This window comes from Thermobia domestica, chromosome 13 (assembly GCF_964235325.1).
Source record: "Thermobia domestica chromosome 13, izTheDome1.hap1.1, whole genome shotgun sequence".
Classification (NCBI taxonomy): Eukaryota; Metazoa; Arthropoda; class Insecta; order Zygentoma; family Lepismatidae; genus Thermobia; species Thermobia domestica.
Window position 1 is genome coordinate 155784068 of NC_137466.1, and position 15652 is coordinate 155799719.

Below are 15652 nucleotides of genomic sequence, written 5' to 3' on the forward strand. Positions count from 1 at the left end.
AGCACATAAGGTAAATATGGATAGAACATTGTCAAAAGTCAAGTTGTTTAAGTAAAATCAATAATAATGATAAAGTATACGCATCTTCTGCGAATTACCCATGGCGTCCCACGCGGAGGTTATTTGCTTGAAATATCTCACATCTGGATATGGAATCTCTAGACTCGATTTAGCGCGCAACGAAACTTTTGACCTGATCACGTGACACAGTCTGGTCCTTATGGCCAGTGGCGTATTTAGGGGCAGGGCTATCGAGCTCAAGCCCCTTCCCCCCGAAATAAACTTTTTATATGTAGAACTTCATTAAAATTTGTCAGCACCTAAAAGGAAAAATATAAGTGCTTATTCACGTGTTGTGCATAGCCACCCCCGAAACAAAATCCTAAATACTCCACTGTTTATGGCAAACCGGATAGGCTTCTTGTTCCATTATTACAAACTTTGTATTATTTCCTTTTTATTTCTGTCATTTATTTTCGTTAAAATGTCTTAATCTACTGAAATGCTTTATAACAAATGTAAAGACAGTATATCGATTTTGTAAACATGAGCTTTAAAGCTTTTTTTTTAAACAGTGCCATTATATTGAATCATTGATTTATTTTTCAGATCTGAAGACAATGAGTGACCGTCTTAAAAGTCGATATTACATAACAAAGCATCTATTTATTGCTGATATGACAAGAATATTTACGAATTGTCGCTTGTATAATAGTCCTGACACTGAGTATTATCGTTGTGCCAATGCCTTGGAGAAATATTTTCAGTCACGAATGAGAGAATTGGGACTCTGGGATAAGTGATGTCTGTGGAAATCTGAGCCATTAACACTGCCATCCACGTCTGGAGTTGAATTATCTGATAGTTTGCTAAGTATTGCCGATTTGTTGGAGAGTAACTAAACCAAAAAGTTACTAGTTATGATACTTAACAATGCAAATGTTGTAATGGGAAGTTACTTTGCGTGTATTGCAAACAAAAGGGTCTGTCAATGTAATACATTTGTAGAAAGCTGCGTTCGTATTTATGCAATAGAAAATTGTAAGAAAGAGATTCAAATGGTAAAATGATAGAATTTGATGCCGTAATTTGATATCCAGATACGTATATAAACTATAAATCTATGCACGGACATGACTAAAACTCCATAGAATGAAATATTTTTCTGCACCATATTGTAGGTACATTTGTGATCTAACTTTTTTAAAAAAAAAGAATTTTGTATATAGAATTTTACTGTGAAGTCTATGTTAATCTTATTTCGACTTATCATTAGCAGATGCTAAGAAAGAAAGTAATTAATAAGTTTACTGTGAAAGATTGTAAGCTTAGTAAAAATAGAAAAGTATTCCAAATGTGTGTAACATACAGTTAAGTCGTAAATTTGATATTTTTTTCTCTTGAAATTTCCAAAAAAGAATAGAAAACAAAGAGTGAATATAAATCTTTTAAAATAATTATGTATGTTAGTTTATTAAAATAACACAAAATTAACTAGAAATTATTTCGAGTGGCAAAATTATTAGTTGGCAGTCAATTGTAATTGCTACCAGAGAGACAAAACGCGTGTAAGGGAAAATTAAAAATAACGTTTTGTACTATGATATGATACACGGCAGGGGTGGACGGAGCCTTTAGCTCCCCTCTGACGCAAGTTCTTCAGGTCTTAAGCCTAAAATGGGGAGGAAATTTCAGTTTTAGTGTGTGTCCTTAGTAGTTAGCAGAATGATTTTTTTAAATGTTTTATTATATAAATGACGGCAGAAAATTAATATCGTGCTTCGTTCATTGCAAATTAAGAGCGTTTTAAGCAATGCGGTCTCAGAATCTTGAAATACTTATTTGAATGAAGTTTTTTCTCTTTCCTTCAGTAGTCTGTTCTGTAAAATCAATGTTTCGCAATGACTGAAAAAAAGGATAAATGTTGGTGTATCCTGATCTGTCGAAAATATAGTTTAACAACTTGTTCTCAAAGCTAATGTCTACATAAGTCATTCATTCTCTGTAAACCTATAATACTTGAGTAATAGGTCTGAAATTGCTGTAATGCCGGTTTAAGTATATAAAACAAAGTATTTTGTTCTTTTGTGACAACTGATTGTGGAATCGTAACTAAAAAATTATTTGAGTCATGAAGCTTGAATATTCCTCATCAATAATTAGTTTATGTAATGTAAGTAACTGAGAAAGTGCTTGCGTCGAAAACAGATCATTCGATAAAATTCTTGTAATTAAAGATTAAAAAATATATTGACGTACAACACCCTAGAATGACGTGCAACACAACATCCAATTTCTTGGGAATGCTGTCTACAAGTAAATTTTAGTATTGAATATCTTGAATTGCTAAACACTTTACTAAGAACTGGTGACGCAATAGCTAATATCATTTTGACTTTATTCCATATTTATTTTTTAAAAAATAAAATAAACAGCAACCGTAATGAAAGCCTTATATTTTAAGTGAGCTGTACACATTGCAATATTTTCATTTATAAGTTACGGTTTGTACCGAACTTTGTATACCGTATTATGTCCAATCTTTATTGGAAAGTATACCATATTGTGACTACGTACATTTGGTACGTTACCTTTAATATTTCTTTAAATATAACATAATCCAAACAAATAATTTGCAATATTTGTGTATATACATAGTAGTACACTTGGGGTGAATATTATTTTATGCACTGAAAAGTAATAATAGTATGTACGTAAATGCAACTTTGGACTAGCACCAATTTTTCATATTTAGACTATTGAAAATGTGGAATGTCTCTTTTCATCATAATAAATATTCAAGTAGCTTTAAGATTATACATAATGATTACGAAATGTAATTCTGACTATAAAAGAAGAAAGATGTAAGATGTGTATTTTTGTTACTATATTTTGTACCTGAGTGGATATGAGCGAACTTCATATGTCTGTGTCCTCTTTTTGATCTCGGATGTTGTCCGAATGTAAGAAAAAAAATTTAATACAAAAGTTTTTAATTTATATATGTATATTGATTTATTTCTTTATGTACCCTGGTTTGAGTCATTTTGTGATAGGGCAATATCCACAACAGCCAATCATTTAAGTGTGCAACGATATCGTCTTGTGATTGCTTGGAATGGTTGCAGAGTAAGGAGTAAATGAAACCAGAAATTTACGAAGCTCAGTGGCGTACACAAAATTTCATCAATGGGGAAGGAGGTTCAAGAACTCAATGTCATATTCTTTCAGGACAAGCGTGATTTGATTCTTGTATGTATATCCAGGGGCAAAAGTGGATCCGAAAAGATAGGGGGACTCATAACGCCACGCCGTAGATATTTTTGTGAGTAGAGGGACGACGTCGCCCCACGTTTCTCCTCACTTCTATTGCTGTGTATATCTTAATATAGTAAATGTTTATTTTTGGATCAAAAGATCTAATATATTTCAATCAAAAATGTTCTTGTATGCTTTATATCTGGAGAACTACATATAGTGTAGCCAAACCAAAACTATCACTTAATATAGTATGATGTGCTTATTCCATAGAAAATACGAAAACTCGATTTAGAGACCGTTCAAAAGTTTTGTGACCCCTGATCCAAAAACTAATTACTGACCAAGATAACAATCTTTTGATCCATTTTTTTTGGACCATTCCTTAAATTCTTGTTTCATAGTATCTTATTCAAAGTAGGGATTAAACCCCGAAGTCCTACTTGTGTACGCCACTGGTGGAGCTATATAGTTTGTCCGGAATTTAGAAAACATTATTGTGCTTCTAAGAATGGAGTAAATTTGACACACAAGAGCTTACCGTTTGTTATTAATGTACAATATATATTGGGCGCTGATTAAAAAAAAAAAGTTCGCACTTTCATATATGTTATAGTTGATTTCCCTCATTAGAAAACTAATAATTTCATATGTGTATTGCTAATATCTTTTAATGATTCACTCACCACTCACATAATACTTTTATCCGGCTTCATTGAAGATATATTCAAAAGCACTAATTAGAGTTAGTCTTCCTTTATTTCTGAGCAGTTTCATTAGGAAAAATACCTCACTTCATGTAATACCTGTGTAAGAGCGTTAACGTTAGCGTACCTCTTTGTATTGTTTCATGTCGAATGCTTAGATGAGAATAATTATGGTAATGAACGCTTTCTAAACTATACAGCGAGTGAGAAAAGAAAGAGAAATATATATATATATATATCATATTCAAAAACAGGGTGTCTACTGACCTGGAAAACCTTGAAAACCTGGAATTAGCCTGGAATTTACTTTTGGACCTGGAAAACCTGGAAATAGCCTGGAATTGGACAAGAAACCTGGAAGTTTTAAAATATTGTTTTTGGAATTGGTATGGAATAAGTATATTTTTGTAAAATGCAAGAAAGTTATATACTACAGCATAAGTTAAAAGCCAATAAAAACTTATTCAATGGAAACATAGTTGAGAAAGTCAGACAGACGTGAGCAGAGTGCAGGCGGTGAATGTTTTTAGAAAGTATGTTGAGGGTACAAGAAGAGACTCAATAACATTTTGTTTGGCATGGTCGTTGTGAACAACAGTGACTACAAAAAGAGCTAAATTAGTCCCCGGTGATGAGAGTAAGGTAATTGAAAAAGTTAAATTTCATGATCTGTTAAGTTTGTGTCTTACACTGAGGGAATACTGGGATACAGCTAAAAGCTTTCTCTGTAGTTGCTGCTTATTTGCATAGTGTGAATCAAGCTTATTTGCTGCTTTGTGAAGACATTGGTTTACATGTTTCTGTAGCAAGAGTAGTAGACAGGTCTGGAACAACATTCCGCTTACAGTCGTGTGCCGAAGCTTTTTAACAAGAGTCCAAGCCCGCGGATGTGGCAGTGAACACCATTCCCGGAGGCCGAAAGGTGTATCACCGGAAAAAAGTAAAATTGCCCACATCTTAACGGAATCACTTTTTGTATTTAGGTTAACATTTTACTAGTCTTGCAATAAATCCTGTTACACACTAACAATTAACATTTTATTTTTCATTAAAATGGGGAAAAGTAAAACTAAATTCCAGGACTCGTGGAAAGGCCAGTGGAAATGGGTTATTAGATCCAATGATCTATTTAAAGCAGGTTGTAAACTCTGCAGAACTGATTTTGACATTTCAAATATGGAAGCTGTATCATTGAAATCTCATGAAAAAGGAAAGAAACATCAAATAGCTGTTAAAGTTCTTAATGCACAATGTTAGATCGTAAAGTTCTCAAGCAATGTTAACAAGGAGTCTTTCTGTACAAAAACTTATACAGTGTCTTCCAGTTCAGTGACTGGCACATCATCTACTCCAGTTGTTCGGGAGAAAAATGAAAGCCCATCAAAAACGAGTGGTGTAATAAAGAGTTATCTTATCAAAGATCAAGTGACGAAATTAGAAATAATCTGGATATTACACAAAGTTACAAGTCATGCATCGGCCAGAAGCCAAGCGAGTGCAACGGATTTGTTTCCTTTAATGTTTCCTGAGTGTGAAGTTGCTAAAAATATGCAGTTACACAAAGACAAAATAGGTTATGTCATCATTTTTGGATTAGGTCCATATTTCTAACAGAGGTTACTTCGTGAACTACAAAATTGTGAATTTTTTGTAGTATCGTTCGACGAAAGTCTAAACACTATCTCACAGAAAAATCAAATGGACTTAGTAGTTCGTTTCTGGCACAGTGACGAAAATAAAGTTTTAATACGTTATTTAACATCAGTATTCCTCGGACATGCTACTGCCCAGGATTTGTTAAGTGCATTTATAAATACTTTCAAGGACAAGGGTCTCGATTTTTGTAAGTTACTTCAGGTTTCTCTTGATGGCCTCAACGTTAATTTGAAATTTCTGAGTTATTTGAAGTCCTATCTGAGAGAAGAAAATGGTGAAGGTCCACAGCTTTTGGAGACAGAAACGTGCTCTTAACATATTTTATAATGGGGCTTTTAACACTGCGCATACCAAAGCTGGTAGAAATGTGACAGAGTTTTTGAGAGCGTTGTACTATTTATTCAAGGACTTCCCTTCAAGAAGAGTAGATTTCATGGCAGCATCTGGAACAGCCGTTTTCCCTCTTAAATTTTGTTCTATTAGGTGGGTGGAGAATTCTAAAGTTATCAACCGTGCCATAACTATGATTCCTGCCTTAAAAGTTTATGTTAATGCAGTGAAAACAAAACCTCCTGAAACATCAAACTTCTCTAAAGTAAAAGCCCACATCTCTGATGTACTGTTGCCTGCTAGATTAGGGTTCCTTCAGTCTGTATCTGTAGAACTAGAAGAATTCCTCACTAAGTACCAGACAGACAGTCCATTACTATCGTTTCTATGGAATGACCTAAACATGTTGATTCGTAGTTTGTTAAGCCGCTTCGTGAAAGATAATCTCTTAAAAGTAGCTTAAAAAAAAAAAAAAAAAAAAAAAAAAAAAGACCTCAATAGATGTTTTTGATAAAAACATTTTAAAACTACTTAATCTAGTTGATGTTGGATTTTCTGCGGTTAAATCGCTTAAAGGAGTAAAGGATGTCAATATATATTGAACTTTAAGAAATAATGCAGAAGATTCTTACAAGAACTGTGTAAAAAAACTTATGCTAAAATGTCCTTTAAAATACAGTGTAACAAGAGCCGCAAATTGCTTGTCTCCAAAAACTATGACCAACGAAACCCTTCGTGAATCACGTATCACACTCGCCCTGGAGACATTTGTCGAGAAGGAGCAAATAACACCTGTAAATGCTGATATGATGAATTTGGAATATTTAAAATTTTGTTCAGACCAAGACACAGCACGAAAACTGTCAAATTTCAATTACAAAAATGACAGATTAGACTTTTTTCTCCATGATCTGTTACGTAAAGAAGGTGTCTCCAATGCGTTTAAAACATTCATGCATAAAATATGTGTACTTTTCCATAGCAACGCAGCGGTGGAAAGGAGTTTCTCCATTAACAAAGAGTGCATTGTTGAAAATCTCCAAGAGGAGTGCTTGATTGCCCAGAGAAGTGTGTTGGATGCTGTGCGTGTTGCTGGTAACATACGTAATATGAGTATCACAAAGAATATGATCCAGTATGTGAGGAATGCATCAAGCAGAAGAAATGAATATCTGAAAGACCGCGGTGAAAAAGAAGACAGAGCAGCTCGAGAAAAGAAAGATATTATAAAGAAAATAAGAGTTGGAATTAAAGAAGAAAAGAATACTAAAGGGCAGTAGAAGCGTAGATGCGTTGGAAGAACAGGCGAAAAAGTTAAAGGGATGTTGAACTCTGGAAGTTAAATATCAAAAACTGTTCACTGTGAAAGTTGTTTTCTATATTTGTTCATATAATGTGCGTGGTTCCATAACATTTTCAGTTTTTTAAACTTTCATGTTACAATACATTTTTAAATAAAATATAACTGATGGCCAGTCCCCACTCAAGAAGAATGTGCAGTAACGTTTAACAATATGGACTACATTGAGTTAAGAATTTGTATTATATATGATAATTTTCTTTTTACTTCTAAACTAATACTAGTTTGACAAAAATGGCGGGAAAATAGCTTACTCACCGCTAAATCCTACCAGTACTTAGCATAAAATACCAAAAGAGTACTTTAAAGGGTGTGCTTGTAGTAAAATACTCTTGTGGTATTTTATCCCATAACTTAGCGGTGAGTAAGCTATTTTCCCGCCATTTTTGTCATTGTTCATCAACACTCACGTGCTACTACTATAATATTAGTTTATTTGAAGTAATGTTTTTGACGGAAATTTACTATTATAAGGGTGAAACTTAACTAAACCGATAAACTTCGGGAGGTGATTCTCGAGCCCGGAACAAGAAGAAAATTCCTCTAACTTTTATCTACGGTACATAGTTTTGGAGCTACAAGGTGCCGAAAGTGTGGAAAAATGAACTTCCGAGTCCTATATTTCCAAACCTTTTCAACGTAGAGAGTGCAGCTTAATATCTCCTTAAGGAAGTCTTATCTGTTCTGAACATATGATTTCCTTTGTGAGATTTTAAGCAGCACTTTCTATTTTGGATAATTTTGGAAATATAGGCGTCGGAAGTTCATTTTTCCACACTTTCGGCACCTTTTAGCTCGGAAACTATGCGCCCTGGAGAAGAGTTAAAGAAGATTTTTGTTTTTGTTTTGTTTGTTTGTTTGTTTGGGTGCCGAGAATCATTTCCCGAAGTTTTTCGGTTTAATTAAGGTTCACTCCTGTACAGTATTCATACATTAGGACATTTAAAGCTACTGCACATTTTTCTCAACCGGCCTTCTGGTAGGGGATATTTTAATTAAACATTTTCTTGTGTAAAATATTTTGAAAAACTACATTTCACTCAGTTTTTTCTTTTCATCTTGCCACTTAAAGAAACTATCACTTGCCATATGCATTCTCTAATTATAACCAGTTTTTGTTAAGAACTATATAAAATTGCATTAACTTATACGTGTTACAATAAATGTCACTCTACTGAATAGACCTGGAAAAAAAGGAAAATAAACCTTGAAAACCTTGATAAAACCTGGAATTTGAAAATGAACATTTAGTAGACACCCTGAAAAATCTTCAAGTACCTTCATAAGTGCCTGAGATTTTGAATTTGAATAATATATTCATTGTATTTCATTTTCATATCTGTCACATGTTTATTATATACTAGCTGAAATGCCCGTTCTTAGCACGAGGATAATAGGTTTTTGGGAAATATTTGAATCCACTTCCCCTTAGAATATTCATTTCAATGAAAGTTTAATGAAAAAAATATATATAAAATACTCTATTCTTGATATACTGTACATATTGAAACTTCTTACCCCCAATAAAATACGTCTTTAATCAAATTGATATGATTAAAAAGCCCAGCTTGAAGTGGATATTAACTATCATCCAAAAGTCATTTCAAACGGGTCAGACGTTTTCCCGAGCCCCGTGGACTATGAATTCGACACAAATTTCAATCATTTTTGACATGTTATTTTTCACCTCTCCCCCTTTCCCATCGTCTGCCGTTGGGGATGAATTTGGACTGAATCACTATTGGAAACGTCATTATTCATTCCAGCTGACTACAAAAACTATGGATTGTACGCTCATATCAGTCGTTTTGCATTATTTTTACATGCACTCTTTCCAACTCCCACCCCTTGGAGTGACACTCCCATATCCATATAATTTTTTCCAGATTGAGAGTCATATGTCTACCAAGTTTGATTAAAATTGCTCCAGTCGTTCCAGAGTTATGCTAGAATATACACTGATACACATACATACAAATATATATATAGATGTGTGAGCAACGCCTTCGCCGCTGTCCCTGTAAATTCACAATCCAGCTGACATGCGCGTTCATGCCTAAAGTTGGGATCAAATGCCATCGCAATTGTAACCTAAAAGCTTGATGAGCCCAAACTATGATTCAACACTAATCTCAGTCGTTTGAGATATTTTATTTTTCACTCCTTTCTTACCCCCCTGCTGATGGGGCTGAACTTGGATGTCAACGCTATCGGGATTGAAATTATTAATCTCAGCGACTTTCAGAACTATGAATTCGGCACTAATACCGGTTATTTTCGATTGTTTTTAGAGGGTGCCCGGGAAATAAGGACGAATTTGAATTTCGCGCCATTTTGTCATATGACGGTTGGTAGCCGTGGTGTTACCATGTTTGTTATCCTCTATCCTTCCGAATAGTACCGTAGCCTGTGTGGTGAGCATTGTTGGTTGGTGTTTATTTCGGCATGGAGCCTTTGACAACAAAGCAACGCATCCAAGTGATTAAAAGTTACTACAAAAACAAGGAAAGTCCCACGGCAACCGTTCGAGATTTGCATGTGACACTTGGACGCAATTTTGCTCCTACTGAATCATCAGTTCGGAAGTTGGTCCTGAAGTTTGAGACCACGGGGTCAGTGTTAAATGTTAAGCAAACTGGAAGACCACGTTCTGTTCGAACAGAAGAAAACATTGCTCTCGTGCGTGATAGTGTGACCGTAAGCCCCATGAAATCAGTTTGCCGACGAACTCAACAATTGAATTTATCACCAAGTTCACTGCATGAAATCCTGTCGAAAGATCTGAGAATGCATGCATACAAGATTCAACTTACACAAGAGTTGAAGCCTACAGATCATGGAAAGACACTGATTTGCTCAATGGGTATTGGCTCGACAAGCGGAGAACGAGAACTTCACGACAAGAATAATTTTCTCAGATGAGGCACACTTCCATCTCAGTGGGTACGTCAATAAGCAGAACTGCAGAATTTGGGGTACAGAAAATCCGCAAGTAATTGTGGAAGAACAGATGCATCCTCAACGCACGACTGTGTGGTGTGGGTTCTGGGCAGGAGGAGTGCTTGGCTCGTACTTTTTTGAAGACGATGAGGGAGCTGGCGTCGAACGGCGACCGTTACAGACACATGCTTTCAGATTGGTTTTTTCCCTGTTTTGGATGAAATGGAAATTGAAAATGACGATTTTTGGTTTCAGCAAGATGGTGCGACCTGTCATACATCCCGTGAAACAATTAGTCTGCTGAATGAAAAGTTTCCTAAAAAAAAAAAAAAAAAAAAAAAAAAAAAAAAAAATATATAATATATATATATATATATATATATATATATATATATATATATATATATATATATATATATATATATATATATATATATATATATATATATATATATCTTTGCGAGGAAATCAGGAATGACCTGCCAGATCATGCGATCTTACCCCTTGTGACTTTTTTGTGGGGATTTGTGAAATCTAAAGTTTACGTAAACAAACAGATAATACAACAACTGAAGGATGAAATTAAGAGGATTATTAACGGCATCGCACCAGATGTTTGTGAACGCGTCATCGCAAATTTCAATGAACGTATTGCTCATTGCAATGCAGCCTTGGTTGGCCATATGCCGGATAAAATTTTTCATACATAAATGTGAGAAAATTACCTAATGTGTATGTATACATAAATGGGAGAAGTTACTCAATGTGTTTATAAAAAAATTTCAATATATTTCATATTAGTTTTATAGCACTTTAATATTCGTCTCTATTTCCCGGACACCCTCTACATGTGAACCCCCCTCCACCACTCCAGGGGTGCTAATGAGAGCTAAACATTCGTAGACTTAAATGGTATAGGGAGTGTCGGTAATCAACTTAGAAACTCCGAAAACTATAGATTCGATATACATTATCGGTCATTTTTTTATTATTGTTTACATGTCACCATTCTTCTCCTCCTCCTCCTCCCCAAGGGTGCTAATGGGGCTAAATTTGGACTTATTGGCATCAGAAGTGTTGCTATTCATCTCAGCGACTCCGGAAACTATGGACTCTACACTAAAATCGGTCGTTTATGATCATTTTGTATGTTACCCGTTCCACTCTCCCTAGGAGTACTAAAGAGTCTTACTCTTACTGGAGGCTGAACTTAAAGGTCATCGGAGCTGCTACCAATCACCTTAGAGACAATGAAAGCTATGGGTTCGGCACTAATATTAGTCATTTTCAATTATTTTCACATGTCACGATTTCATGCCCCCTCCAGGGTGCTAATAGGAACCGAACTTGAATTTAAATGACATCTGGAATATCACTTTTTACCTAAGTGAAAACTGTGGATTCGACAATAGTATCGGTCGTTTATTTTTATATTTTTATGTATGCCCCTCCCTTTTTCCCTAGGAGGACTAAGGGGGATTTACCACCACTGGTCTGAACTTGGGCTTAAACGGCACCAGAACTACCACTAGTTAACTTAGCGACGCTGAAAATTAATGATTCAACATTATTATCGGTCAATTTCAATGTTTTTACATGTTACCATTTCACCCCTTGGGTGCTAATGGGGGCTTAAATCGGACTTAAACGGTATCGAGGGTGTCACTATTTATCTAAGCGACCCCGAAAGCTATGGATTCGGCACTAATATCGGCCTTTTTCGATAATTTTTATGTCTCCCTCTTCCATTTTCCCTTAGATGTGCTAGGTCTTATGCCGACAGTACCCGTTTCAGACTGTAAGTAATATATGTTTCAAGTTTGGTTAAAATTGCTCCAGGCGTTCTAGAGCTATGCTTGAACATACATCCATACATACACACACACACACACACACACATATATATATATATATATATATATATATATATATATATATATATATATATATATATATATATATATATATATAAATAGTTATATATACAGTATATAAAGATGTATATACACATTTATTTTCCCTTAAACATCATTTGTGATTTGCGGTGAATAAATGAACTTTATTTCTAAAAAGGAGGGAAGAAAATGGCCATGATCGAACTCTTAACTTAGAAAACTTTGACATTTTCTGTTCTGTAAGCAAACGAAAATTGTCATTCATCTACAATGCTATTCCTTTTATTCCCCGTTCCTCTTTCACATTGAGTATACGGTGACTGATAGTTTGGTTGATTGATTTGATTTGATTTTAGTGTCCCTTTCAGCACCAAGGCTATATAAGACATGGACTCACAGCTTAGTGTGAAATCCGAACAAAATGAGCTTCTGAAGGGAATCGAATCCGACTCTCCCATGCCAAAGGCGAGTATGCTAACCGCTAACCCACGAGGCAACTCACTACGTTGACTGTGATTATATCATATCATCTACATTTCAAATATAACAATACGTTATGTGAATTGCTTCATCCTAAGGAGAATGTTCTTCAACTCACCACAAATGTTGAACTATGTTGAGGTCTGAAATTGGAGGTGTTGAAGTTCACCTCCAACAGTGTGGATCGGCTCATTGCCATCTTGAAAAGTTCCGTTATTGCCTGGAAACGATGTCTGTACCGTAAGAATGTACGTGATCACATAAAATGTGCACATAATCATGGGCAGTGATGTGTCCAGTGGGCATAAATACAGGACCCATTGAATACCAGGAAATTAAGCCTACAGCATGACATAGCTACCCGCACGTTTCACACTAGGAAAGAAAAGCTTCTTTCAGTATCCGCCATTTTCCTGTTGTTAGAAACAACATGACAGAGGACTTATCGGACCATATTACACGTTTCCAGTTGCCAGCCGCTCACTTTGCATATTCTCGGCACCAATACTGGCGGTGATCAGCGGTTTTTAAATTGTAGTCCTACCACGGATATTCAGGTTATGCAACTTGTGTAGGACTATGATTGCCACAATATGCTGTTCTAGTTCCTGATTGATTTCTGCGGTCATTTTTGCCGTATATTTGCTCAATAGTCCTTGGTTACAATTCTCCTCAATACACGGTGATTGCTGCACTGAAACATCTCTTCCTTCCACTATATTACTTCTCGACGACGTTGTTTTGTCTTGAGTTCTGTAGACCATCATCACTATGAACACTGTTCTCCGCTACACACCTTATACACTAGCTACCTTAGAAACATTTGCTTCAACTAATCGCGATTAGCTACAATTTGATTTCTTTTAAACTTAGATAAATTTCCCATTTTTCATCACCATCGTCCGTCCGCTTCAACACATCCCTCCGTTCTTCCCCGCTTGATGAATTACAAACGATCAGTTAACACCACTAACAACAGCCAGGTGCTGCACACACGTTATCATTGCTACATGTGTTGCAAACTGATGGTTTTTAATTTTTTTTTTTTTTTGAAATCGTATATATATATATATATATATATATATATATATATATATATATATATATATATATATATATATATATATATAGGGTGGTCCATAAGTCTTAGTCCAGCGTATTATTTTGAAAACAAACATGATTAAAGCAAATCTAACTAGCGACGGGCGGACTTGGGTAAAGAAGCTACCGATTGATGTATGCGTGGTGAATGGTAGCCATCTTTTATCCTTTTTTTTTAATGGGAAGGTAGGCATGTGGCATCAATTAACATTTTTTTGCAGGGGAATGCAGTCCCACAAACAGAAATGAGTTATCATGTCCCGTTCCAAAGTTATGACGCCCCAAAGTCACACCTACAGGATGTGCTCCACATGTTGCTCGTCCATTGCAACATACAACCGGAGTCTCTTAATCCAGTCCTCCTAAACCCGTAACAACGCAGCGGGGGTGATGCTATCACCGGCGTCCTGAATGCATCCCTGTCGGTGTGCAACATCCCGAATGTTCTGATACACCAGGTGTTTTAAAACACCAGGTCCCCATAAAAAAATCCAAGGAAGTGAGATCCGGCGACCAGGCTGGCCACTCCACAGGGCCTCGGCGACCGATCCAACGTCCAGGAAAATGCAGATCCAAGCATTCCCGCACAGGCAGCGCATAGTGTGGTGGGGTACCATCTTGCTGGAAATATCGCATATCTCCATGTACAGATACAAGGGGAGAAGAGATGGGAGATTTTATTGCGCAAAATGGACTCCTAATTATAAACTCAGGAAACAAACCAACATTTGTGGGACCCATGGGTGAATCGTATATTGACTTAACAGTATGTACGCCAAATTTAATGGGAAGGATCAACAACTGGGTAGTGCATGATAAACTAACGAATAGCGACCATGAAGTTTTATCCTTCAATTTAATTATGGAGAAACAAAGAACAACTAGCGAAAAACTGAATACAAAGAAGATTAATTGGAAAATTTTAAAAGAAAAATTGATACTCCCGCAATTAGAAATAACGGAAGAAACCGACACGATGGTGACAAGAATTGAAGAAGCAACAGTGTTAGCAATAAGAGCATCAGCTCCCAAACAGATACAGAGAGTAGGTTACGGGGACTTCTGGAATCCCAAACTGGAAAGAATGAGAAGAATAGTAAGAGCAAAGAGGAAAAGTTACCAAGCGACGTGGGTACCACAGCTAAAGCAGATGAGACTCCAGGAGTACAGAAGAGCTAAAGAAGAATATCAAGCAGAGATTTTGGAAGCAAAGAAACATAGCTGGGATCTTTTCCTAGCTAGAAACATACAATTTGATCCATGGGGCTTGCCATACAAACTGATTATGCAAAAAATAAACCCGGTGATATTATGTACTGTTAGAAATGCGGATGGATCATTCACTAACACAAGGAAAGAAACACTGGACAAACTAACACAAAAGTTTTTTCCGAAAGATTTAAAAGAAAACGAAACTGAGGAACAACAACAACTACGAAGGAAATATGAAGAAACAGAACTAGCAGAGGAAATTCCGGAGACAGACCTGGTCACTAACGAAGAAATAGGAATGATTATCAAGAAATTAAAGTCTGGAAAATCGCCGGGATTAGATGGTATAACGAACGACATTTATAAACGAAATAAAGATGTTTGGACTCCATATCTGTCAAGACTCTTTAATATGCTACTGAAAAGACAAGAATTCCCTGATAGCTGGAAAATTTCTAAGTTGATTATACTGTTAAAAAGTACAGACAAGGACCCAGTGGATATAGGAGCATACAGACCAATCTGCTTGCTAAAAAACATTAGTAAAATGTTTGAAAAAATAATAGCCAACAGAATAAACAAATATAGGAACGTAAAAGACGACGAACTGCAGTTTGGATTTAGGGCAGGCAAATCAACAGAGGACGTGCTAAATGCTTTTAAAGAACAATTGCAGACAAGTAGCTTCCAGAGGAAATATGCCATAGCGCTAT

General features: G+C 35.8%; 1 protein-coding gene across 2 annotated transcripts in view; it reads left to right on the plus strand.

Moving 5' to 3' along the window:
• The window catches only part of Gcn5 (Gcn5 acetyltransferase), a 158942-nt gene extending 155940 nt beyond the window's left edge, over positions 1-3002 (plus strand). For both annotated transcript variants that reach the window (XM_081736712.1, XM_081736713.1), the window contains exon 16: positions 610-3002. In XM_081736712.1, the coding sequence (XP_081592838.1) occupies positions 610-803 (194 nt within the window). In that variant the 3' untranslated portion in view covers positions 804-3002. The remainder of the gene's footprint in view (positions 1-609) is intronic.
• Positions 3003-15652: the final 12650 nt, after the last annotated feature.